General features: G+C 43.0%; 2 protein-coding genes across 2 annotated transcripts in view; one reads left to right on the top strand and one right to left on the bottom strand.

Moving 5' to 3' along the window:
• Positions 1-3,547: 3,547 nt before the first annotated feature.
• On the bottom strand, positions 3,548-3,988 carry LOC115935322 (small ubiquitin-related modifier 2-like). Its single transcript, XM_055347097.2, has one exon. The coding sequence runs from the start codon at positions 3,971-3,973 to the stop codon at positions 3,686-3,688; it is 288 nt and encodes a 95-aa protein (XP_055203072.1). The 5' UTR covers positions 3,974-3,988; the 3' UTR covers positions 3,548-3,685.
• Positions 3,989-19,044: 15,056 nt separating this feature from the next.
• Positions 19,045-24,782, top strand: part of LOC101129903 (peptidyl-prolyl cis-trans isomerase FKBP9-like) — a 32,142-nt gene continuing 26,404 nt past the window's right edge. Inside the window, 4 exon segments of the mRNA XM_031013380.3 lie at positions 19,045-19,190; positions 19,610-19,620; positions 19,622-19,800; positions 20,787-20,932. Coding sequence (XP_030869240.2) covers positions 19,103-19,190; positions 19,610-19,620; positions 19,622-19,800; positions 20,787-20,932 — 424 coding nt within the window. The 5' untranslated portion in view covers positions 19,045-19,102.

Here is a 24,782-nt window from a genome sequence, read left to right as displayed (position 1 = left end):
CTCTGGGAGGCCAAGGTTTCAGGATCGCTTGAGCCCAGGAGTTCAAGACCAGCCTGGGTAACATAATGAGACACCATCTCTACAAAAAATGCAAAAATTAGCTGAGCATGGTGGCACGCACCTGTAGTCCCAGCTACTTGGGATGCTGAGGTGGGAGGATCACTTGAGCCCGGGAAATCACAGCTGCAGTGAGCCATGATCGCACCACTGCACTCCAGCCTGAACAACAGTGTGAGACCCTGGTTTTTATTTTTTATTTTTATTTATTTATTTATTAAAGACATAGATAGGTAGCTAGAGTAATACAGAGATGAAAGGGAGAGTATTCACACACGCTTCTTAAAATAGAAATTACTAAATTTTATTTTACTTAAAGTTAACAGAAAATGACATATTTGTGAAATTAAAGAAGTTTTTTTTACTACTAGAGATATTAATTCCCAAAAGAGTCATTTAACATGAAGAAAAATGATTATGCTTATAAAAACTACTAAATGGGCATATTTCACAGCACACACACAGACATACACAGACAGCCACACACACACAACTCTAAGAGTGATTCTGTGTTTTCTAGGGGAGAAAATATATTTTATTTTCTTTCCCTCATAGGTTCTTAGGTGAAATAGCCTCCTAAAAATAAAAGTCAGCAGAAGTTTGGCTGGGCACTGTGGCTCATGCCTGTAATCCTAGCAATTTGGGAGGCTGAGACGGGTGAATCACCTGAGGTCAGGAGTTTGAGACCAGACTGGACAACATGGTGAAACCCCATCTCTACTAAAAATACAGAAAGTAGCCAGGTGTGGTGGCAGGCGCCTGTAATCCCAGCTACTCAAGAGGCTGAGGCAGGAGAATCGCTTGGACCTGGGAGGCAGAGGTTGCAGTGAGCCAAGATCGTGCCTCTGCACTCCAGACTGGGCAACAGAGCAAGACTCCATGTCAAAAAAAAAAAAAAAGTTTATTGAGTCATTGCTGTACCCATCATACAGGAAAGGCTTCTCAGTTCAAGTGGATTTCTTTCTCAAGGCAGTGGCTTAGGGGCCTTGCTTAAATAGTATTTTAACAAAGACTCATAAATCCTATAGTGACAAGAGAGCATCTTCAGGTTTCCAAAAGGTGGGAAAATGTCGGAAGGTTAATCTATGGGAAGAGAAAAGTCACTGGCGCTTTTGTCTATGAGCTTATAAGCAAACCCTGCAAATCCTATCTTTAGGTGGGAAAGGCAGAGAGGAGGCAGGAAGACCTTTTGTCTTTGTAAATTGCCGTCCTGCCATCAGGCAAGCGGAGGGAAGGGTAGAGTGTCCCCTGCCCTTTAATCTTCTTCAGCTCTACAATCCCTAGTATATTACAGAAGAATATTTTGGTTTCTTTCAGTTTTAACCACATATTTCCACTTTTAAAGCATCCATTGATATCCTGGTACATGGTAAAACTTTCTCTTTGATAGACTTCTGCAGATATCCAATTCCAAGAAGGTCTGTGAGGACTTCATCACTGTTACACTCTCTCCCACTACTCCCTTTTGCTGACCTCTTTATTATTATTGCTTAGAATTCTTTTTTGGCTTATGGCTCTGATGTGGCTGGAAGGTGCACTCTCTTAGAAGAGGAGAAGGATAGCTTGAGAGTTAAGTCTCATAAGGCCAGTATCATACATATTGTATTAGTCTATTCTCATGCTGCTATGAAGAAATACCCGAGACTGGGCAATTTATAAAGGAAAGAAGTTTAATTGGCTCACAGTTCCACAGGGCTAGGGAGGCCTCAGGAAACTTACAATCATGGGAGAAGGGGAAGCAAACACGTCCTTCTTCACATGGCGGCAGCAAAGAGAAGTGCTGAGCAATGAGGGGAAAGCCCCTTATAAAACCATCAGATCTGGTGAGAACTCACTATCACCAGAACAGCATGGAGATAACAACCCTCATGATTCAATTACCTCCCACCAGGTCCCTCCCACCACACGTCAGGATTATGGGAACTACAATTCAAGATGAGATTTGGGTGGGGACACAGCCAAAGCATATCACCAAACCATATCATATTCAGCATCTTTGAGGGAAATGCTATACATATTTATAAGGGAATTGGTTAAACACATATGTCACACACATCCCACATTTACTTTGAGACTGAGTTTTAGCATTAAAACGAGATGGAATTTGGCTCTTTACAACAAAAAGTGAACTACAGGATACACAGTTTGTGCAAATCCTCTATAAGCTGCTGAAACTGGCCAAAAGCCTGCAGTAGCTTATCAGAAAAGAATGTTTGTGAGGCCCGTCCTCTGTCCAATCAGAGTTGTAGTGGTCTGGGTTGTAAATCAGAATTGATAGCTCCTATTGTTAGGGAGTTTAGCCAAAGGAATTTAGACATTTGCCATGCCAGCCAGGCCCTGAACCCTCTGCCCGTAGGTAACTTCATTTCCTGAAGCTTTGAGTGCAACTTAGTCGATAAAGTGGTGTCTATTTTGGTCTCTCAGATCACAAACTTTCTTTTCTTTTTTTCTTTTCTTTCTGTTTTTTTTTTTTTTTTTTTTTTTTTTTGAGATTACTCAGGGATTACAGGCCTAAGCCACCACACCTGGCTTCAGATCATACTTTCTTCCATGCCATTAATTTGCTTTCAGCCTTGTTTAGTCTGTTTCTTGTTGCATCTAGTTAATTTATTACATTTGTAATGTGGAGAAATATGAGTCAGTACAAAGAAGTAAGAAAGTAAGAAAAAGTAAAAAAACCAAAAAAGCAGAACAAAGAGAAAGTCCAAAATGGTGACTATCTTCTGTCTGTGTATAAAAGACTGTGAAGTAGGGCACACCTCCATAAGAGAAGTCACAGGGAGCCACATCTACCCACCCATATTTATGTCCTTTGACTTGCTTTTTTCTTCTTCTTTTGTGTTTATTCCTCCTCTGCAAGTAAGTCAGTGCACTCAGGAGAGAGACCATTGGATAGGAGGGGGGAACAGGTGTTGTTCCTCTGGTGATCTTGGACATCAGATTATTTTTTTGCAACCTACAAAACTATAAAGTGAAGTTTTGGCAGTTCCTCAGAAAGTTACCAGTGGAGTTTCTTTTCTTTCTTTCTTTCTTTTTTTTTTTTTGAACAAGAAGTTTATTTAAACAACAAGACGCTTGACTTGAAGGGAAAACTATCTAGGTTTCTTTTTTTGTTTTAGAGTAATTTGTCCCTACTTAAAGACAGATTGCCCTACATGTAACAGCTATGTACAAAAAAGTTATAAAATTGTCCGTGGTTTTACAATGATAAGTGAAAAACATTAAAATTCTGCAATTGAACAAGGTATGCAAGGATTTTTGTGGTTTTTTTTTTTTATTAAAACAGTGAGAGCAAAATAACTTACTGGAATATAAAGAGCTGAATGAGCATGCCACTAATGGAGAAGGGGGGTATTTTCACAGAATCAGTATTTTTCCCCGTCCCGTCTCCACTTGATGTCAATCAAAATATACCATTGGCTGTTTAGTTAAAAAAAAAATGCAATATGCTTGTGCACATATACCAGCTATGTACAATAAAGGAATGGGGAAGGGGGAAATGAAAGAACAGAGAAAACTATACGGTAGTAGTCAGGATGTGGTGGAACCAAATTGCAGTTTTCTAATTGAGAATGTAATCTTGGTCTTTAAAGAACAGAGTTCTGGAGTAAAGAAGCAGGTTCCCTTTTCAGTAGACACCTCCCGTCTGCTGTTGGAACACATCAATTGTATCTTCATCCTCCATTTCCAACTGTGCAGGTGTGTCTGTTTCATTGATTGGTTGCCCGTCGAATCGGAATCTGATCTGCCTCATTGACAATCCCTGTTGTTCACAATAGGCTTTCATTAGTTTACTAAGTGGTGTATGCCTCTTAATCTTAAACTGCACCACAGAACCATCCTGCCCCGCCACCTTCAAATTAATATGATCGTTGTTCTCCGACTTGACTCTTTCGTTGGGCTTTTCGTCGGCCATGGCGAGCGCCGAAGTCTCCTCAGCTGCCACTTCACAAAAGAGGTACCAGGTCCGCACCAAACGAGCACACAAGCAGCACCAGGAGCGGCAGAAGGAGGCGGCAGCGGTGGGCGAGGATAGAGCTACCAGTGGGGTTTCATATGATCCAGAAATTCCATTCCTAGATAGTGTCAGGATAGTGTCAGTTTTTTTTTTTTTTTTTTGAGATGGAGTCTAGCTCTGTTGCTCAGGCTGGAGTGCAGTGGCGGGATCTTAGCTCACGGTAACCTCGCCTCTCAGGTTCTAGCAATTCTTCTGCCTCAGCCTCCCAAGTAGCTGAGACTGCAGGTGTGTGCCACCACAGCCGTCTAATTTTTGTATTTTTAGTAGAGAAGGGGTTTCGCGATGTTGGCCAGGCTGGTCTTTAACTCCTGATCTCAGGAGATCCACCTGCCTCAGCCTCCCAAAGTGCTGGGATTACAGGTGTGAGCCGCTGCGCCCGGCCCCATACTGTCGGTTCTCATTACATGTAGTAATTTTGTTATAAAGTCCCAGGAAATACTGAACTAGCAAACACTGAACCATTGCTTTTAGGAGAAATTCTGGGTTAGGTTTCTGCAAGGCTTTGGTCACAATATTCCCTCAACTGATCAATACATAATCTTGTTTTATGTGTGTTTCTGTTTAAAGACAGTTTATTGGCCGGCTGGCGCCTGTAATCCCAGCACTTTGGGAGGCCGAGGCGGGTGGATCACGAGGTCAGGAGATCGAAACCATCCTGGCTAACACGGTGAAACCCCGTCTCTACTAAAAAAAGAAAAAATTAGCTGGGTTCACCGGTTCGCCTCCCGAGTAGCTGGGACTACAGGCGCCCGCCACCTCGCCCGGCTAATTTTTTGTATTTTTAGTAGAGACGGGGTTTCACCGTGTTAGCCAGGATGGTCTCGATCTCCTGACCTCGTGATCCGCCCGCCTCGGCCTCCCAAAGTGCTGGGATTACAGGCGTGAGCCACCACGCCTGGCCTGTGTCTTTGATTTATAACCATTTAGTGGGTGTGAAATGATATCTCATTGTGGTTTTGATCCGCATTTCTCTAATGGCTAACGATGTTGAGCATCATGTGCGTATTGACCATTTGTGTATCTTCTTTCATGTGCTTCTTTCATAGGGAAGAATTTCTTGCTTGAGTTGATGGTAATTAATTCCAGTAGAACAAGTTGTCCTACTATCTAGAACATCTCTAGGGCTGGCAGCCACTGTGAGGCAGTGTAGGGCAGTTGAAAGAGCATGGAGGATCTACCATCCATTCATCAAACATTTTTCAGCATCTATCCCTCAAGACAGAGACTAGTCCTAGTCTAGTATGCTTCTTCCTCATCCCTAGCACTTACACCCTAGGCTATTACAACATAGTGTGATAAGTACAGTAAGACAGTAGCTCACACTCTGTCTCTCATAGAGTTCACACACAGTTCTTACCATGTGCCTTCACATATGTTAACTCATTTAATCTTAGAATAATTTGTTTAACTTCACAAGACAGTGAGGTAGGTACCTCATTACAAATGAAGAAACTGAGGCTCAGAAAGTTCAAATGATTTGCCCAAGGAACATAACTACTAAGTGGTTGAGTGGAGATTTGAACCCAGGTAGTTCACGGCCATAATCTATGGTCTGTAGTCCACCCATGTATATGATAGAAGAAAGGTAAGTAGCTATGAAAGCACAGAGAAGGTTTAACTATATGTTTTTGTGTCTGTGTGTGGGGGAGGTTAGGATGGAATCCTGGGATGACAGGGATAAGACCCAAGGATGACGAAAATTCACTGGGGAGGAGCTCAGGGGTGTGTCTGCAGACTCCAAGGTCCAGGCTTGTCTTTTGATAAATATTATTATGTGCCTACCACATACCTTTTTGGGTATACAGAGTTCTAGATGCTCTAGCACAGTAGTGTTTAAACTACATATACTTCTGAATCACGTAGAGAGCTTGTTATACAGTTTCCGATTCGGTAGCTCTGGGATAGGGCCTAGGAATTTGCTTTTCTGACAAGTTCCCAGCTGATGCTACTGGTCTGAGGGCCACACTTTGACAACCATTGCTCTAAAACAGGGGTACTGAAATGGGATATCAATTTACAAAAATAAATAAATAGTAAATAAATAAATAAACCAGGGGTCCCTAACCCCTGAGCCATGGACCTGTTGTGGTCTGTGGCCTGTTAGGAACCAGGCTGCACAGCCGGAGGTGAGCAGCAGGTGAGCAAGCAAAGCTTCATCTGTATTTACAGTGTCTCCGCATTGCTCACATCACTGCTTGAGCTCGGCCTCCTGTCAGATCAGCAGGGGCATTAGATTCTCATAGGCACATGAACCCTATTGTGTACTGCACATGGGAGGGATCTAGGTTATGTGCTCCTTATGAGAATCTAATGCGTGATGATCTGTCACTGTCTCCCATCACCCCTAGATGGGACCACCTAGTTGCAGGAAAACAAGCTCAGGGCTCCCACTGATTCTACGTTATGGTGAGTTGTATAATTATTTCATTATATATTACGGTGTAATAATAATGGAAATAAAGTGCACAATAAATTTAATGTATCTGAATAATCCCAAAAACATCCCCCCACCCCGGTCACGGAAAAAGTGAATTCCTTTCATGAAACTGGTCCTTGGGGCCAAAAAGGTTGGGGACCACTGCTCTAAAAGAATCACAGACTTGGCCAGGCACGGTGGCTCATGCCTGTAATCCCAGCACTTTGGGAGGCCAAGGTGGGCAGATCACCTGAGGGAGTTGGAGACCAGCCTGACCAACGTGGAGAAACCCCGTCTCTACTAAAAATACAAAAAATTAGCCGGGTGTGGTGGCGCATGCCTGTAATCCCAGCTACTCGGGAGGCTGAGGCAGGAGAATCGCTTGAACCTGGGAGGTGGAGGTTGCGGTGAGTCGAGATCGTGCCATTGCACTACAGCCTGGGCAACGAGAGCTAAACTCTGTCTCAAAAACTACCTAACTAAATAAAAGAATCATGAACTCAATAACAGGGGTCAACTTCATTTTGTATATTCATTCATTTATTCATTCTTTTTTTTTTTTTTTTGAGACAGCGTCTCACTTTGTTGCCCAGGCTGGTGTGCACTGATGCAGTCTCACATCACTGCAGCCTCTGCTTCCTGGGTTCAAGCAATTCTTGTGCCTCAGCCCCCTGAGTAGCTGGGATTACAGGTGTGCAACACCACACCTGGCTAATTTTTGTATGTTTAGTAGAGATGGGGTTTCGCCACCTTGGCCAGGCTGGAATTCATTTATTCATCCAACAGGTATTTACTGAGTACCAACTCTTGCAGGTGCCAAGGATGTAACAGTGAATAAAACAGAAATCTCTGCCCTCATGGAGCTTACATACTAGTGAGAGGACAGGCGTACTCTTAAGTTATATGGTAAAGTAGAAGTTGGTGAGGACTATGGAGAAAAAGCAGTAGGAGTGAGGGGTGGGAGGGTGGGGCGACAGGCCCAGAAAGGTGAGAGGACAGTGGCCACCCAGCTAATATAACTGACCTTCAGATTCTGGACTGGGGAGTTCTCATGCCTCACACAAAGCAGCCAGCATGCAGTGAGTGCCTTGTGAGTATTACGCGCAGATACCTCTACCCGTTCCAGGGAGGGAAGGATTTCTTCTTGCTGAAGCCATATGAAAGGCTTTGAGGAGGAGCTGATGCTTGAGTTGGGCCTTGAGCATGGATGGGATTTCATTCCTTGAAGCGGGGAGTGTGTTTAAGAGAGTGGATGGGGTGAACCAGAGTCTGGGCCTGAGTAGTGCATGCTCAAGGAACAGTGAGAGGCTCCAATATTTGGGTCAGGAGGCAGGGGACCTGGCACTGGAAGGGTGTGGGAGAACCAGTCCTTGGGAGGCCTGGGTGGCTGAGCTAGGTGTTGTGGACTTTGGTATTTTTTTTTTTTTCATCCCATGGATTCAAGTTGCCCTGAATATATGCTTCTGTTCAGAATCTTGTGAAGGGAAGGTTTTTGTTCAGAGGAGTAAGGGGATTGAGGTGCTCAGTGGACGGACTGATAGTGTAAGTAGAAATTCTAGAGATCAGCCTCATTGGGGCTTCATTTTACACAGGGATTCATCCAGCTTCTAACATTCCAGGTACTGGGATACAGCAGAGGATAAAGCTGACAAAAGTCCCTGCCCTCAAGTCAGGGTTGGGGTGAACACAAGCCTGTCCTGCAGACTTAAGCAGAAAGGAGTGAGAATTTATTGGAAGGATCTCCAATTCCTTGTGAGGGTCCAGAATCATGGACTGAGGTGACTTTCTGCCTCTCCCCAAGGGGTTGCAAACGGGGCTTCATTCTCTCTCACTAGAAAGAGTGCTCCAATAAGCTCCCCATGCTGCACACATGACCTCTGGGATCCAGCACCAACGCCGACAAACTGGACTTTCTCACTTCTAGGTTTCCAGGAAATAATCTGATGGGTCCTGCTTGGGGCAGGTGTCCACCCTATTGGGTGTTAAGTCACATGGTCCTAAGTGGGGGCCCAGGCTCACCCTTTCAGCAGGACTGGTCCTCAGGGAAGAGCCAGTGGGCTGGGCAGCAGCCAGGATGGAGTCAGGGGGGCCTGACAGGGGCAGTGGTGTCAGAGCGACTGGCCAGGTCAGGCCATGTTAACTTAGGAGTTGTTTAGAGTGTGACTCCACATCGCAGCTCTTTTTATGGAGAAGGGGAGTGCTGAAACGGAGGCTGCTACCGTGCATTAGCCCTGTGCGTTTCTGCTAACTAGGGGAAGATCCTAGCTACTTCTCACTGCGGTCTCCTGAGGCCATTGGCAGCTGGCCAAGCACCCCTGGTGAAGACTTATTAGTGGGGCTTTGAATTTTCATTTGTGGGTCATTGCGAGCAATTACACATTTATATTAACAATTTAATTTGGCTGTATGGTATTTTACTGGGCTAAGCCCTGTGAAAAATGGGAATCATCTATAGGGATCTGACATTTTAACTTGTGCAGTTGCTTAAAAACAAAAATCCATAACAGCAATGGATTTTGCTTTGCTTTGCAAAGTTTTTCATTTAATGATGTTTTAATGGGTCAAAGCCCATCCAAGCCAACAGCTCATGTTTCAGGGTCTGATTCTCTGAGGAGCTATGAATGGAGGCGTTCTCTCTCATTTCTTCTCTGTTCCCTCTTGCTCCCTCTCTCCTCCCTCACCTCCTCTAACCTTCCTCCTCTGCAGCGTTCTCACACTTTCCTGTCTGGGTAGTTTGCCGGTTCATTAACTGCTTTTCTTTTCTCCCTGGCATGTCTCATTAGCTACTGGTAGAGATGGCTGTTTGAGGGAAATAGTCTTAGGCAAAGGGTCCAGAAAGCCCAGAGTCCCCTTTGGGAGTGAATGTGTGGAGAGGGAGGTGGGAGGCAGAAAAGCCAAACTCTGCCTCCCTGCTTTCAAGTCTGCAGTAAGATCAGTCTCAGTGGTGAAACTCAGCCAGCAGAGGGGGTGAGTCTCAGCTGGGAGCTAGGCGGCCAGTGGGGAGGTGAGTTTCAGTCCCATTCGTGAAGGGTGGTGGCAGGACCACAGTCCAAATGTCAAGCAGGTCCCCTGTGAGTCAGCCATCTGAGTTGGCCCAAGTGAGACAGGACCAACTTTGAGGCCCCCAAAGGGTAGTTCCCATGCCCAGTGGACTTGTTCTTCCTTACTTTGCCTCCCTTCTGTTATGGGTTCTCAAAATATGGCAGTCTTTTTTTTTATTTCTTCCTTTTTGAGACAGGGTCTCACTCTGTTTCCCAGGCTGGAGTGCAGTGGTGCTCACTGCAACCTCTGCCTCCTGGGTTCAAGCAATTCTCATGCCTCAGCCACCCGAGTAGCTAGGATCACAGGTGTGTGCTACCACACCTGGCTAATTTTTGTATTTTTGGTAGAGACAAGGTTTTGCCATATTGCCCAGGCTGGTCTCAAACTTCTGAGTTCAAGTGATCCACCCTCCTGGGCCTCCCAAAGTGCTGGGATTACCGCTTGAGCCACCATGCCCAGCCTGTCATTTGTCCTTTTAAAAGCTCGTTCTTGTTGCAGATTTAAACCTACATTTAGAAGCCCTATTCTGCCTTAAGAATATAGCCATGGGGGCCAGGCACGGTGGCTCATGCCTGTGATCCCGGCACTTTGGGAGGCCGAGGCAGGTGGATCATGAGGTCAGGAGTTCAAGTCAGCCTGACCAACATGGTGAAACCCCATCTCTACTAAAATTACAAAAATTAGCTGGGCGTGGTGGCGTGCACCTGTAATCCCAGCTACTCAGGAGGCTGAGACAGGAGAATTGCTTGAACCGGGGAGGTGGCGGTTGCAGTGAACCGAGATTGCACCACTGCACTCCAGCCTGGGCGACAGAGCGAGACTCCATCTCAAAAAAAAAAAAAAAAAAAAAAAACTAATCCCAGCACTTTGGGAGGCCAAGGCAGGTGGATCACCTGAGGTCAGGAGTTCAAGACCAGCCTGGCCAACATGGTGAAACTGAATCTTTACTAAAAATACAAAAATTAGCTGGGCGTGGTAGCATGTGCCTGTAATCCCAGCTTCTAGGGAGGCTGAGGCAGGAGAATTGCTTGAACATGAGAGGCAGAGGTTGCAGTGAGCCAAGATCGTGCCACTGCACTCCAGCCTTGGTGACAGTGAGACGCCATCTCAAAAAAAAAAAAAAAAAAAAAGAATATAGCCATGAGGATAGTTATTTATCTCAAGTAATGTGTTGCCAATATAATGTGAGCTTTTGTGTAGGCAGTTTAGTGTGTTGACTATGATGTCTCTTGTCTTAGTGGTCCTTGGGTTAATAATTTTAAAGAGCATCATCAGAGGGTGCTACAGACAACTTTCCCATCACCCCCCTGGGGCAGTGATGGAAGGGGACAAAAACAAGCTGGTGGAGAGGAAAGGAGGGTGTTGGATGTGCTAGGTGGTTTTCATTTGCCTTTCTAGGTCCACCCTTCACCTGCTCCATTTGCTTTTTGCTCTGGGAGGCTGACGTGTATGGACTACATGTGCATAGTATGGGTTGCATTAATGACCCTTTGTCTTCTGGCTTTGGTTGGGTTTAGCCATTGGGACATTGTGATAAGCCATGCCTGCATCACTGGAAAGAAATACCCAAGGCTGGGTAATTTATAAGAAAAGAGGTTTAATTAGCTCACAGTTCTGCAGGCTGTACAGGAAGCATTGCATGCTGTCGTCAGCTTCTGGTGAGGACCTCAGAAGATTTATAGTCACGGTGGAAGGGAAAAGGGGAGCAGACATCTCACATGGCAAGAGCAGGAGCAAGAGAGAGAGAGGGTGGGAGGTGCCACACACTTTTAAACAAGCAGATCTGTGAACTCATTCATCACCAAGGGGATGGCGCTAAGCCCTGCCACCAGGCTCCACCTCCAACACTGGGGATTACATTTCAACATGAGATTTGGCATGAACACAGATCCAAACCCTATCAGGCATCAGATGTTCAAAGTGAGGGAAGAGAGTGAGGTGAAGGTATGTATTCCTCTGGCTTCCTGTCTGTAGGGTCACCATGGATTGTGGCCCTAAATTAAAGGGCCCAGTTCCTGTCAGGTAGCCCCTAGCTGCCCTCTCTGTCTCTGTCATTCAAGCTCAGGTGTGATAGCAGCATTCCCTACCCAGCCACAGAGGTACTATCCCTTGTGTTTTGCTGTGTTCTGTACACACCTTTGCACACACCCACTTTGTTATTACTTTAAAAAAACCATCAAATTTACCATTGTAACCACTTTGAACTGTATAATAGTGTTAGCTATATTCACACTGTTGTGCAATATATCTCTAGAATTTTTCCATCTTGCAAAATTGAAACTTTATGCCCACTGAACAACTTCTCTGCATTTTTCCCTCTTCCTTGTCCGCTGATAACAACATTCCACTTTCTGTTTCTATGAGTTTAACTACTTTAGATACCTCATATAATTCGTGGAATCATTCTGTATTTGTCTTTCTGTGACTGGCTTATTTCACTTTACGTAATGTCCTCAAGGTTCATCCATATTGTAGCATGTGATAGGATTTCCTTCCTTTTTAAGGCGGAATAATATTTCATTGTGTGTGTATACCACATATTTTTTATCCATTTATTTGTCTATGGACATTTAGATTGCTTCTAGCTTTTGGCTATTGTAAATCGTGCTGAGTTGAACATGTGTGTGCAAATATCTGAGTTGTTGTTGTTTTGTTTTGTTTTAGTTTAGACAGAGTGGTTTTTTTGTTTTGTTTTGTTTTTTGAGACAGAGTTTCGCTCTTAGTGCCTGGGCTGGAGTACAGTAGTGTGCAACCTCCGCCTCCCAGGTTCAAGTGATTCTCCTGCCTCAGCCTCCTGAGTAGCTGGGATTACAGGCACCCAGCACTATGCCCAGCTGATTTTTGTATTTTTAGTAGAGACAGGGTTTCTCCGTGTTGGTCAGGCTGGTTTCTAACTCCTGACCTCAGGTGATCCACCCGCCTCAGCCTCCCAAAGTGTTGGGATTACAGGCGTGAGCCACCGCGCCCGGCTTAGACAGAGTCTTTTGTTCTGTTGCCCAGGGTTGAGTGCAGTGGCATGATCACAGCTTACTGCAGCCTTGACCTCCTGAGCTCAAGTGATCCTCTCACTTCAACCTCCCGAGTACCTGGGACTACAGTACCTGTGCACCACCACACATGGCTAATTTTTGTGTTTTTGTAAAGATGGTGTTTCACCAGGTTGCCTAGGCTGGTCTTGAACTCTTATGCTCAAGCTTCAACCTTGGATTACAGGCATGAGCCACTGCGTCCGGCCTGATTCTGTTTTCAGTTCTTTTGGGTATACACCAAGAGATAGGATTGCTAGATCATACAGTACTTCTATTTTTAATTTTTTTGAGGAGCCTACAGACCATTTTCTAGAGCAAGTACATTTTGCATTCCCATCAGAGTGCACAAAGATTCCAATTTCTCCATATCCTCTCCATAACTTTTTATTTTCCAGTTTTTTGATAGTGGCCATTCTAACAAGTGTGTGTGAGGTAATATTGCATTGCGGTTTTCTTTTTCTTTCTTTTTTTTTTTTTTTGAGACAGAGTTTCACTTTTGTCACCCAGGCAGGAGTGCAATGGCGTGATCTTAGCTCACTGCAACCTCTGCCTCCTAGGTTCAAGCAATTCTCCTGCCTCAGTCCCCCGAGTAGCTGGGACTACAGGCATATGCCACCAGGCCTGGCTAATTTTTGTATTTTTAGTAGAGACAGGGTTTTGCCTCAGCCCCCCGAGTAGCTGGGATTACAGGCATATGCCACCATGCCTGGCTAATTTTTGTATTTTTAGTAGAGACAGGGTTTTGCCATGTTGGCCAGGCTGGTCTTGAACTCCTGACCTCAGGTGATCTGCCCACCTCAGCCTCCCAAAGTGCTGGGATTGCAGGCGTGAGCCACCATGCCTGGCCTGCATTGTGGTTTTCGATTTGCATTTCTCTGCTGTTTAGTGATGTGGAACATCTTTTCATACGCTTGTTGGCCATTTGTATATCTTCTTTGGAGAAATATTCATTCAATCCCTTTGCTCATTTTAAAATTGGATTATTTTGTGGTCGTTGAGTTTTAGGAGTTCTTTATATATTCTAGCTATTAATCCCTTATCATATATGAGGTTTGCAAACATTTTCTCCCATTTTTTAGGTTGCCTTTTTACTCTGTTGATTATTTTCTTTGCTGTTCAGAGTTTTAAAGTTTGACAAAGTCCCCTTTGTCTGTTTTTGTTTTTGTTACCTGTGCTTTTGATGTCATATCCAATCCAATGTCATGATGCTTTTCCCTTGTGTTTTTTTCCTAGTTTTATAGTTTTGGATCTTATATTTATGCATTTAATCCATTTTGAATTGATTGTTTCCTATGGTATAAAGTAAGAATCTCCAACTTTATTCTTTTGCATGTGGAGATCCAATTTTCCCAGCACCGTTTATTGAAGAGACCATCCTTACCCACTGTGTAGCCTTAGCCCTTGTCAAAGATCACTTGACCATATAGGCAAAAGTTTATTTCTGGGCTATTTTGATCTATTGGTCTATGTGTCTGTATTTGGGTCAGTACCATGCTGCCTTGATTATGATAGCTTCATAATATGTTTCAAAATCAGGAAGTGTGAGGCCTCCAGCTTTGTTCTTTCTCAGGATTGTTTTGGCTCTTTAGAGTCCTTCAAGATTCCAAGGCCAGGCACCGTGGCTCACACCTGTAATCCCAGCACTTTGGGAGGCCGAGGCAGTCTGATCACCTGAGGTCAGGAGTTCAAGACCAGCCTGGCAAACATGGTAAAGCCCTGTCTCTACTAAAAATACAAAAATTAGCCAGGCATGGTGGCAGTCCCCTGTAATCCCAGCTACTCAGGAGGCTGAGGCAGAATTGCTTGAACCCGGGAAGCAGAAGTTGCAGTGAGCCGAGATTGCACCACTGCACTCTAGCCTGGGAGACAGAGTGAGACTCTATCTCAAAAAAAAAAAAAAATTCCGTATGAATTTTAGTTTAGTTTTTTTTTTTTTCTATTTCTGCAAAAAATGCCATCAGGATTTTGGTAGGAATCGCATTGAATCAATAGATTGCTTTGGTTAGTGTGGACATCTTAACCATATTAAGTCTTCCCATCCATGAACGAGAAATGTATTTCCATTTATTTGTGTCCTCTTTAATTTCTTTCTTTCTTTCTTTTTTTAGAGACAGAGTGTCGCTCTGTCACCCAGACTGGAGTGAAGTGGTGCAATTTCGGCTCACCACAATTTCCACTTCCCAAGTTCAAGCGATTCTCCTGTCTCAGCCTCCCGAGTAGCTGGGATTACAGGCATATGCCACCATGCCTGTCTAATTTTTGTATTTTTAGTAGAGACAGGTTTCACCATGTTGGCCAGGCTGGTCTCAAACTCCTGACTTCAGGTGATCCGCCCCCCTTGGCCTCCCAAAGTGCAGGGATTACATGCATGAGCCACTGCACCTGGCCCTCTTTAATTTCTTTCAGCAATGTTTTTCTAGTTTCCATTGTAGTCTTTTGCCTCCTTGGTTAGGTTTAATCCTAAGTATTTCATTCTTCTTGATGCTATTGTAAATAGAATTATTTTGTTCATTTCCTTTTTTAAGATTGTTCATTATTAGAGTATAGAAATGCAACTGATTTTGGGGTGTTGATTTTGTATCCTGCAACTTTGCCAAATTTGTTTATTAGTTGTTTTTTTTCCCCCACAGAACCATCAAGTCCAATGTTTATTAGTTTTAACAGCTTTTTTTATGGACTCTTATAGGGTTTTCTATATATAAAGTTATTTCATCAGTTAAAAGAGATATTTTTACTTCTTCCTTTCCAATTTCTGTGCCATGTATTTCTTTTTCTTGCTTAATTGCTCTAGCTAGGAGTTCCAGGACCATGCTGAATAGAAGTGTTGAAACCAAGCATCTTTTCCTTGTTCCCAATCACAGGGGAACACCTTTCAGTTTTTCACCATTGATTATGATCTCAGCTGTGCACAACCCATTATTAAACTTTCCTGGAAGAGCTTCGTTTGGGTGTGTCATCTGTTTCCTGCAGGCCCCTGAATGAGATGCCTGTAAAAGGTGTAAATAAGCCAGATCCCAGGACAGGTTGTATAAATGCTTACTCCAGAGTGTGCAGAAGTAATTTTCATGACCAGTTCTGGGCTTGATGCTGCCCATGAGTTTGTGCCAGTTGTGCTGATCAGAATAAATTTGTTCAGAACAACTTTATTTTTCCAGATGGTCAGAATTTTAAGCAGTAGATAAGACTGGTCTTGCATTGTTAGCCTCTTCTATAAATGTATACATTATTAATGTATAAATGTATACATTTTCTTTCAGAAAGGTTTTTTGGTTTTTAGCACTTTGGTGCTTAATTGTTCACAGTGCTTAGGCAACATCAAATGAAGAAGTTAATACTGTGAGGCAACAACTGTTTCTTTCTTCCTTTCTTCCTTTCTTTCTTTCCTTTTTTTCTTTCCAGGATCTCACTCTGTCACCCAGGATGGAGTGCCGGGGTATGATCTTGGCTCACTGCAGCCTCTGCCTCCCAGGTTCAAGCGATTCTCCCACCTCAGTCTCCCAAGTAGCTGGGACCACATGCACATACCACCATGCTCAGCTAATTTTTTGTATTTTTAGTAGAGATGGGATTTCACAATGTTGCCCAAGCTGGGCAACAACTGTTTCTATACACCTCTAGGGAGGCCCTGACCCTGGAGTGTGAGATTGAGATGGTCCTAGATTCTTGCTTTTTTCCCTCCTCATGTTTAATTTCATGAGCTTGGGAAATTTTGTAACCTCCAAAGAGCCTGAGTATCATAGCACCCACCTTAAAGTATTGTATGAGGATTAAATGGTGTAGTATATATTGAAGAGCTTAGTTTGCTACTGTGCCCAACAAATAATAGATACTCTGTAAATGGTAGTTAGTATTAAAAAGTTTTGTTAAATTTAGGAAGTATATTCGGGTTCTGTGAATGAAAAAAATATTTTTAAAGTAGTTTCTTGCCGGTGCATTGTTGCTGCTTGCGTGTGTTCTGTGCTTGGGAGTCTTTGAAGTCTTGCTTTCTGGCCCATTATTATAATAAATCTGCCAGTTTGATGATGGCTTAGTGGCAGGGCGAGTCCCCAGCCAAGTGTAATTCAAGAGCAGGCATTCCAGGGGGTGGGGATTGGGGCCCCGGAGGTAGAGGGTGGAGGTGTAAAGCTGACTTGGGCACACAACTGGCCATGTGCTTTTGTCCTCTGGCTTGTTGGCCTGTACTTGAAATCTTGCTTTCTGTTCACTGACCTTGAAGAAAGGAAACTTATTAAAATAGGCTGTAAAACTAGGAGGAGAAAGAGAAGAGGGCCAGGTCTCAGGAAGCTGCCCTGAGGGGAGTGGTGAGGTGGACTCTGTTGCTCACCCAAACTGTTCATTAGGGAAAAAGAGGAAAAAGTGAAAGTGAAAAATGAAGGGTGACACATTCTCATGAAGTAAATCCCAGCAGCTCTTAACATTTTATTACATAATTAATTACATGATCATTTTGAAAAGTAAGATAATTAAAGAGAAAACAAATTCAGTCACCTGAAGTCCTCTACCTGTAGATGATAGATAATATTTCATGTATTGCCTTGTGGATTTTTTCATATGCATCTATATATGTAAGTTGAAAATGGAGTGATTTGATACATGTTAACCTGTTCCCCCCCCACCCTTTTTGAGACAAAGTTTCACTCTGTCACCCAGGCTGGATGACAGTGCAGTGGCACCATCTCAGCTCACTGCAACATTCACCTCCCAGCTTCAAGCGATGCTTGTACCTCAGGCTCCCAACTAGCTGGGACTACAGGTGCACACCACCACGCCTGGCTAATTTTGTATTTTTAGTAGAGATGGGGTTTCACCATGTTGGCCAGGCTGGTCTCGAACTCCTGATCTCAAGTGATCCACCATCCTTGGCCTCCCAAAGTGCTGAGATTACAGGCATAAGCCACCACACCTGGCATTGTAACCTGCCCTTTACTCTTATTGTATATATCCCTCCGTGTCAGTGAGTAAAAATCTGTTATTATAAAATGCCATAGGGCATTTTATTTTATGTCTTCTGAAACCCTGTGGGTCTCTATCAGTATATAAGGTACTTGTAGGCAAAGTCCATGCCTTGTACTTTATATCCCCCAAAGCACCTGGCACAGTCCCCTAATAGGCAAACCCCTGTTGATTGCTAAATTTGACACTGAAGAAGATAAAGGTGTGAGTCACAGCCATGATTTCCTTATTTATCTTTTGATCTAAGGCTGTTGCCTATCAGCCTTTAAAACACGTATATTAGTGATCCTAAGACTACATCATACTTTCTATTACCTGTGATAATTATAGCAATATTGGCGTAACACTTAGGGTTTCAGAGCATTTTTCACGTTGTTACACAGATCCTGGGGAGGCTGTTGTTATTTCTTGCATTTTGCAGTGGAGGAAACTGAGGTTAAGAGAGTTTAAGTATGTTTTATGCTGTTACCATGCTGCCTCTGTGTTTAACTTAGCTGGATGACTTTAAAAAAAAATCAAGTGTGTGTGTGTGTGTGTGTGTGTGTTAACTTTGGCCATTAATACCTATGATGTTGCTTTTAGGTACCAATCATATGGAAAATGAAATGAAGTTTTTTGTTTTTTTTTTTGACACAGAGTCTTGCTCTGTCACCTAGGCTGGAGTGCAGTGGCGCTATCTCGGCTCACTGCAATCTCCGCCTCCCAGGTTCAAGCAATTCTCCTGCCTCAGCCTCCCGAGTTGCTGGGACTACAGGCGTGTGCCACCACGCCTGGCTAATTTTTTGTATTTTTAGTAGAGATGGGGTTTCACCATGTTGGCCAGGCTGGTTTCAAACTGCTGACCTCAGGTGATCACTCTCCTCGGCCTCCCAAAGTGTTGGGATTACAGGCTTGAGCCACTGCACCTGGCTGTAAAGTCTTTTTTATTTTATTTTATTTTATTTTTTGAGACTCTGTCGCCCAGGCTGGAGTGCAGTGGTGCAATCATAGCTCACTGCAGCCTCAAACTCTTGGTCTCAAGCGATCCTCCTACCTCAGCTTCCAAAGTAGCTGGGACTATAGGCATGCACCACCACACCTGGCTAATTATATGTATTTATTTATTTAGTAGAGAGGGGGGCCTCACTTTGTTGCCCCGGCTGGTCTCGGACTCCTAACTTCAACTTAACTCCTCTTGCCTTGGCCTTCCAAAGCCCTGGCATGACCACAGCCAACTCTTTCTTTTTTGTGTGTGTGAAAGAATAGGTAACTATTTTGCAAAATCAGTTTAACACATTTTTGTTTTTCTGGAGAGAGTTATGCTGATTCTTATTGAACTAGATTTGCTGGCAATATTCAAGGTAGTCTAAAATTTCCAACCCTACAAGTACTGTCCAGTGGAGATGTTCCTGTATCAGTAACTCCTAGGCAGGGTTTTTGCTTTGCTGTGGCCCCATTACATCTGTGGGCACATTTTTACAGGTTGGTTTTTACTGAGGAAGGGACTATTTATACTTTTCTTTCTCTTTCCCTACCCTTTGGGCCTTCACCTATGACAGAGACTCCACTTTCAACGTGTTTGTGGGAAAAGGACAGCTGATCACAGGGATGGACCAGGCTCTTGTTGGGATGTGTGTAAACGAGAGACGTTTCATGAAGATTCCCCCAAAGCTTGCCTACAGAAGTGAAGGAGTTTGTAAGCTTTTCTTCCTCGTTTATAAACACGTCAGCAGAAACAATGAGAACACTTTGAGGATGTTAAGTCAAACAGACTGGAGAATCTTGGAAGCTTTAGATTGGGGGAAAATGAAAAGCAGTGAACTCATACACAGCTAAAATTTCCATCTTAGGTTTATTTCTTCTAGATGTGAAAGAAAGTGTCATTAACACAGATGTATTGAATGATACCCTCAATGAGAAGAAAACTGTTTTTTCTCTTTTCTTTCAATTTCATTTGGAGGAAAGAGGGAGGAAGAATGGGTCATTTTAGGATTGTATAGCGGTGACTGCTTGAACCCTTTTGGCCCACATTCACCTTGGGAGCATCCTAGGTGTTTATTTATCTGGCCTGAAAGGCAGCAACTGTGAAATCAGTGTGTAATCTTTAATTTCTAGCTGGTGTGATCCCCCCCCAATTCAGTGCTTCATTTTGATGTACTTCTGATGGATATATGGAATTCTGAAGACCGGGTTCAGATTCACACCTATTTCAAGCCCCCGAGTTGCCCTCAGACCATCCAGGTGTCTGATTTTGTGAGGTACCACTACAACGGGACGTTCCTGGACGGAACTCTGTTTGATTCGAGGTAAGTCCTGTCGTTCATGGCAGTATCAGTGAAATGTCCCATGCATAGTTCTTTCCTTCTGTCTTACTTGCTTTTTATGCTGATGGGGATACTAGAATAAGGACTCTTCTCAACTGTTATCAGTACTGAACTCATCTACTTAAGAATTTTGGTCAGTGTTGCATCTTCTCTGGTGCCAGAGTCAAAATTTTAATACATCTTAGGAACATTGAAGAGCAGTGTTTATCTAACTTAACAGTATTTTGAGATCTCATCATTAAGTGAAATGTTCTATTTCTTTCTTTTTTTTTTTTTTTTGAGATGGATTCTCACCCTGTCACCCAGGCTGGAGTACAGTGGCACGATCTTGGCTCACTGCAACCTCTGCCTCCTGGGTTCAAGCGATTCTCCTGCCTCAGCCTCCCAAGTAGCTGGGAATACAGGCACATGCCACCACGCCAAGCTAATTTTTTGTATTTTTAGTAGAGACGGCGTTTCAGCATATTAGCCAGGGTGTTCTCGATCTCCTGACCTCATGATCTGCCTGCCTTGGCCTCCCAAAGTGCTGGGATTACAGGCGTGAGCCACTGCACCTGGCCGTGTAAGTCTCTATTTCTAAGGAGGCTTATGCACGTTTTGGTTCATTTTTATAGTTTTCCCATGGAAGCAAGAGGGAAAAGATGAATGTATATGAAGCTATGGAGAGGCATGGGGCTACACGGGAGATCAGGGAACCCTTCGCAATTTCTTCTCATTAGAGCGTGTTTGATTAGTGGAATAGCTGGCCTGTTTTTGTCTATCACTAGTATAAATGCATGCTTTTTATTTCTTTCTAAACTTGAGGACATCTGCCCTGTGTTTGGGGGCAAAGATCCATAAATGTCTATCTCTAGGATGGGTATGGGATCATCGTTTAGCTGATATTTGGGTAAGAAAAACCGTACAGAGATATGAGTTGGAAATATCCTCATGGTGTGGAACTTTTTCCGTTTCTCATTACCTTTCAGTCACAATTGCATGAAAACATAGGACACGTATGTGGGAATTGGCTGGCTGATTCCTGGAATGGATAAAGGGCTGCTGGGGATGTGTGTGGGTGAGAAGCGCATCATCACCATTCCTCCTTTTCTGGCCTATGGAGAGGATGGAGATGGTAAGTCCTTCTCCTTCTTGGAGCCACTCTTTCCTACCCTTATTTTTATTGCAGTGGTTAATTCAATTGTTACCACATGAAACTCACTAGACCTTTCGGTCTAGACCTACGCTGGCCAGTATGGTAACCACTAGCTACATGTGGCTATTTATATTGAAATGGAAACAAGTTAAAATTAGCTAAAATTTAAAATTCAGTTCCTTGGTCACACTGCTACATTTTAGGTACCCAATAGCCTCACGTTGCTGAGGACCACCATAGTGGACAGTGCAGATACAGACCCAGATCATTTCCATCACTCAGAAAGTTCTATTTGACAGTGCTAGTCTGGATTGTCTGCTGTGTGATGATTGAGTTGCAGAAATTTCCACTTACTTATAGTCATTGGCATTCATAAGTAACCCCCTCTGCCCCTGTTGTACCTGCCATGGCCTTGGCCACCAACCTCTCTGGCTTTAACATTTGTGAAATGAGACTTGAATTAGACACTATAAAAGTTGCAGATATGCAGGTAGAAATTTAGCCATACAATGTCAGAATTGCCAGATTTCCCCGTTTGCACCTCTACAATGAGTTTTACCTATGGCATTAACTCCATATGGACAAAAGCAAAGTGTAATGTTAGAAAACACATTAATTACAACTAGTGTCCTGTTTGTAGTTTTACTGTGAAGGAAAACACATAATATTGACTGATAAATGGAATGTCTCAGGTACTCATGTTTGAATTTCAGGTGCGTTTAGTCATATTGACATGCTGGCACAACATAGAGACCGGTAGGCATTTAAACAGCAGATGGATACAGTGATGTGTTGATTCATAATGGGGATATGTTCTGAGAAAGGCACCATTAGGCAATTGCATTGTTGTGCAAATGCCATAGAGTGCATTTACACAATCCTAGGTGCTACAGCCTGCTGCACACTCAGGCTGTGTGGTATAACCTGTTTCCTCTAGGCTGCAAACCTGCACAGCATCTGTACTGAATCCTGTGAGCTACTGTAACACAATGGTAATAATTTGTGTATCTAAACATAGAAAAGGTACAGTAAAGACATGATATGATAATCTCATGGGACCACTCTCATATATGTGGTCTGTTGCTGACCAAAACTTCATTGTGCAGCACATGACTTTGTAGTTAAGGATATAAATGAGAACATGATGCTTCTTAAGAAGTTTACTGATAGTGATAGCCAACTTACAATAGCCAATATGTTTTCAACGTTTTTTCCTGGCTCTGTGGAGCGGAGCAGGAGGAGAAGGGAGCCTGAGGTGATGGGGCTCGGCCTTCTCTCCTTTCTACCTCCATATATATATACTCATATATATATATATATATATACTCATATATATATATATATACTCATATATATATATATATACATATATACTCATATATATATATACTCATATATATATACTCATATATATATACTCATATATATATACTCATATATATATACACTCATATATATATATACACACATATATATACTCATATATATACTCATATATATATACTCACATATATATACTCATATATATATACTCACATATATATACTCATATATATATACTCACATATATATACTCATATATATACTCATATATATATACTCACATATATATACTCATATATATACGCTCATATATATACACACTCATATATATATACTCATATATATACACACTCATATATATATACTCATATATATATACGCACTCATATATATATATACTCATATATATATACGCACTCATATATATATACTCATATATATATACACTTTTTTTTTTTGAGACAGAGTCTCACTCTGTTGCCCAGGCTGGAGTGCAGTGGTGCGATCTCGGCTCACTGCAACCTCTGCCTCCTGGGTTCAAGAGATTCTTCTGCCTCAGCCTCCTGGGTAGCTTGGACTACAGGCGTATGCCACCATGCCTGGCAAATTTTTGTATTTTTAGTAGAGACAGCATTTCGCCATGTTGGCCAGACTTGTCTCAAACTGCTGAGGTCAAGCCATCCATCCACCTTGGCCTCCCAAAGTGCTGGGATTACAGGTGTTTACCACTGTGCCTGGCCCACTTTTATATATTTTACATGCTGGGGATCTGCAGATGGTTTCTTAAACAGAGTATTAGGGGTGGAATTCCCTACTAAAAGAAAAATAAAGTTTAAAGCAGTGCCATAAATATGTCTTAATTCTCCCCCCCACTGAGATATAAGATATTGTTGTTATTATTTTTAGAGACAGGGTCTCACTCTGTCACCCAGACTGGAGTGACACCATCATAGCTCACTGTAACCTCAAACTCCTGGGTGATCCTCCTGCCTCAGCCTCCCAAATAGTTAGGACTACAGGCGTGTGCCACTATGCTTGGCTAGTTAAAAAAGTTTTTTTAGAGACAATGTCTCGCTACGTTACCCAGGCTTACCTTGAAATCCTGGACTCAAGCGATCCTCCCACCTCAGCCTCCCAAAGCGCTGGGATTATGGGTGGGAGCCACTGTGCCTGGCAGTTACTGTTTTCTTATTGATGTTCAAATGGTCTTGTCCTTGGCCCCAAGAAGTTCATTCACATTGGCTCCCAGATCCTTTTGTCATCAGCCACATAACAAAACCAGATGTGAGCCTAATATGAGAAATATTATTTATTTACTTTAAATAAATAATAGCTTATTTAGAGTAGTTATTTTTGAATACTTTATACTTGAATACTGTGCTCGGCTATCCAAGTGTAACTGTATGGTATGTGAATTATATCTCTGCAAAGTTGCTATAGAAAACATTATTCATTTAGTACACATTAATGCTAGAAAAATTGAAACCCCAGGCTGGGCGCAGTGGCTCCCGCCTGTAATCCCAGCACTTTGGGAGGCTGATTTGGGTGGATCGCCTGAGGTTGGGAGTTCAAGACCAGCCTGGCCAGCATGGGGAAACCCCGTCTCTACTAAAAATACAAAATTTAGCCAGGTGTGGTGGCAGGTGCCTGTAATCCCAGCTACTCGGGAAGCTGAGGCAGGAGAATCGCTTGAACCCGGGAGGCGAAGGTTGCAGTGAGCCAAGATTGTGCTATTACACTCCAGCCTGGGCAACAGAGTGAGACTCCATCTCAAAAAAAAAAAAAAAAGAAAAGAAAAGAAAAGAAAAATTTAAACCCCATGGTTACTTTTAAGGCTTTCATTTTTCTCTTAAATGAAAAGATACAGTAAGGCACAAAAGATTAATATTCTATCTCCCACGCATGCGATTTAGGGATTGACCACACCTTGCATTCCAGGGGCTGACTCAGCAGCTGGCTTTCAGCAGATTTCATCATTCCTTGGAGGGGAAGGAGATGCAGGGTGGGCTTTGCCAAAGGCCACTGGAAGGAGCTCAGGCTTGGCGGCATCTGGTTTGCTTGTCTGGGCCTGCTCCTTTGCATGGTATAACAAATGGCAAGTAAAACTGAGAGATTGGTTTGTTGGTTAACTTTCTACTATCCCAAATTACTGGATTTTGAGTTATTTATTGGTTGATGTTGATCTTTGCAGGAAGAACTAGTGTCCTGTAATCTCTTCATGTGGATTTCATTTTGCAGATATTCAAAATATTCCCACTGGCAGGAACATCCAAGAGAAGCAGTACTACCCAGAAGTGAGATAGAAGTGATTTGAGGACTATTTATTTATATTTTGGATTGTGGGTGCCATTTTTTTCTCTGTTATTCTGCTTTCATCTTATTTATATCTTGCTTTGGATATACTTAAAGCATTGAGTTTTACTTTTTGCCTCTAAAAAATTGGCCGTTCGTTTCAAAGAACAAGTTTGTGTACAGTTCTCCAGAACCAGACCAGAGATTTGGAATT

The sequence above is a fragment of the Gorilla gorilla genome, chromosome 6, assembly GCF_029281585.2.
Source record: "Gorilla gorilla gorilla isolate KB3781 chromosome 6, NHGRI_mGorGor1-v2.1_pri, whole genome shotgun sequence".
Taxonomy (NCBI): Eukaryota; Metazoa; Chordata; class Mammalia; order Primates; family Hominidae; genus Gorilla; species Gorilla gorilla.
The sequence above is the reverse complement of the archived record's forward strand: the minus strand, read 5'-3'. Positions and strand labels throughout refer to the sequence as shown.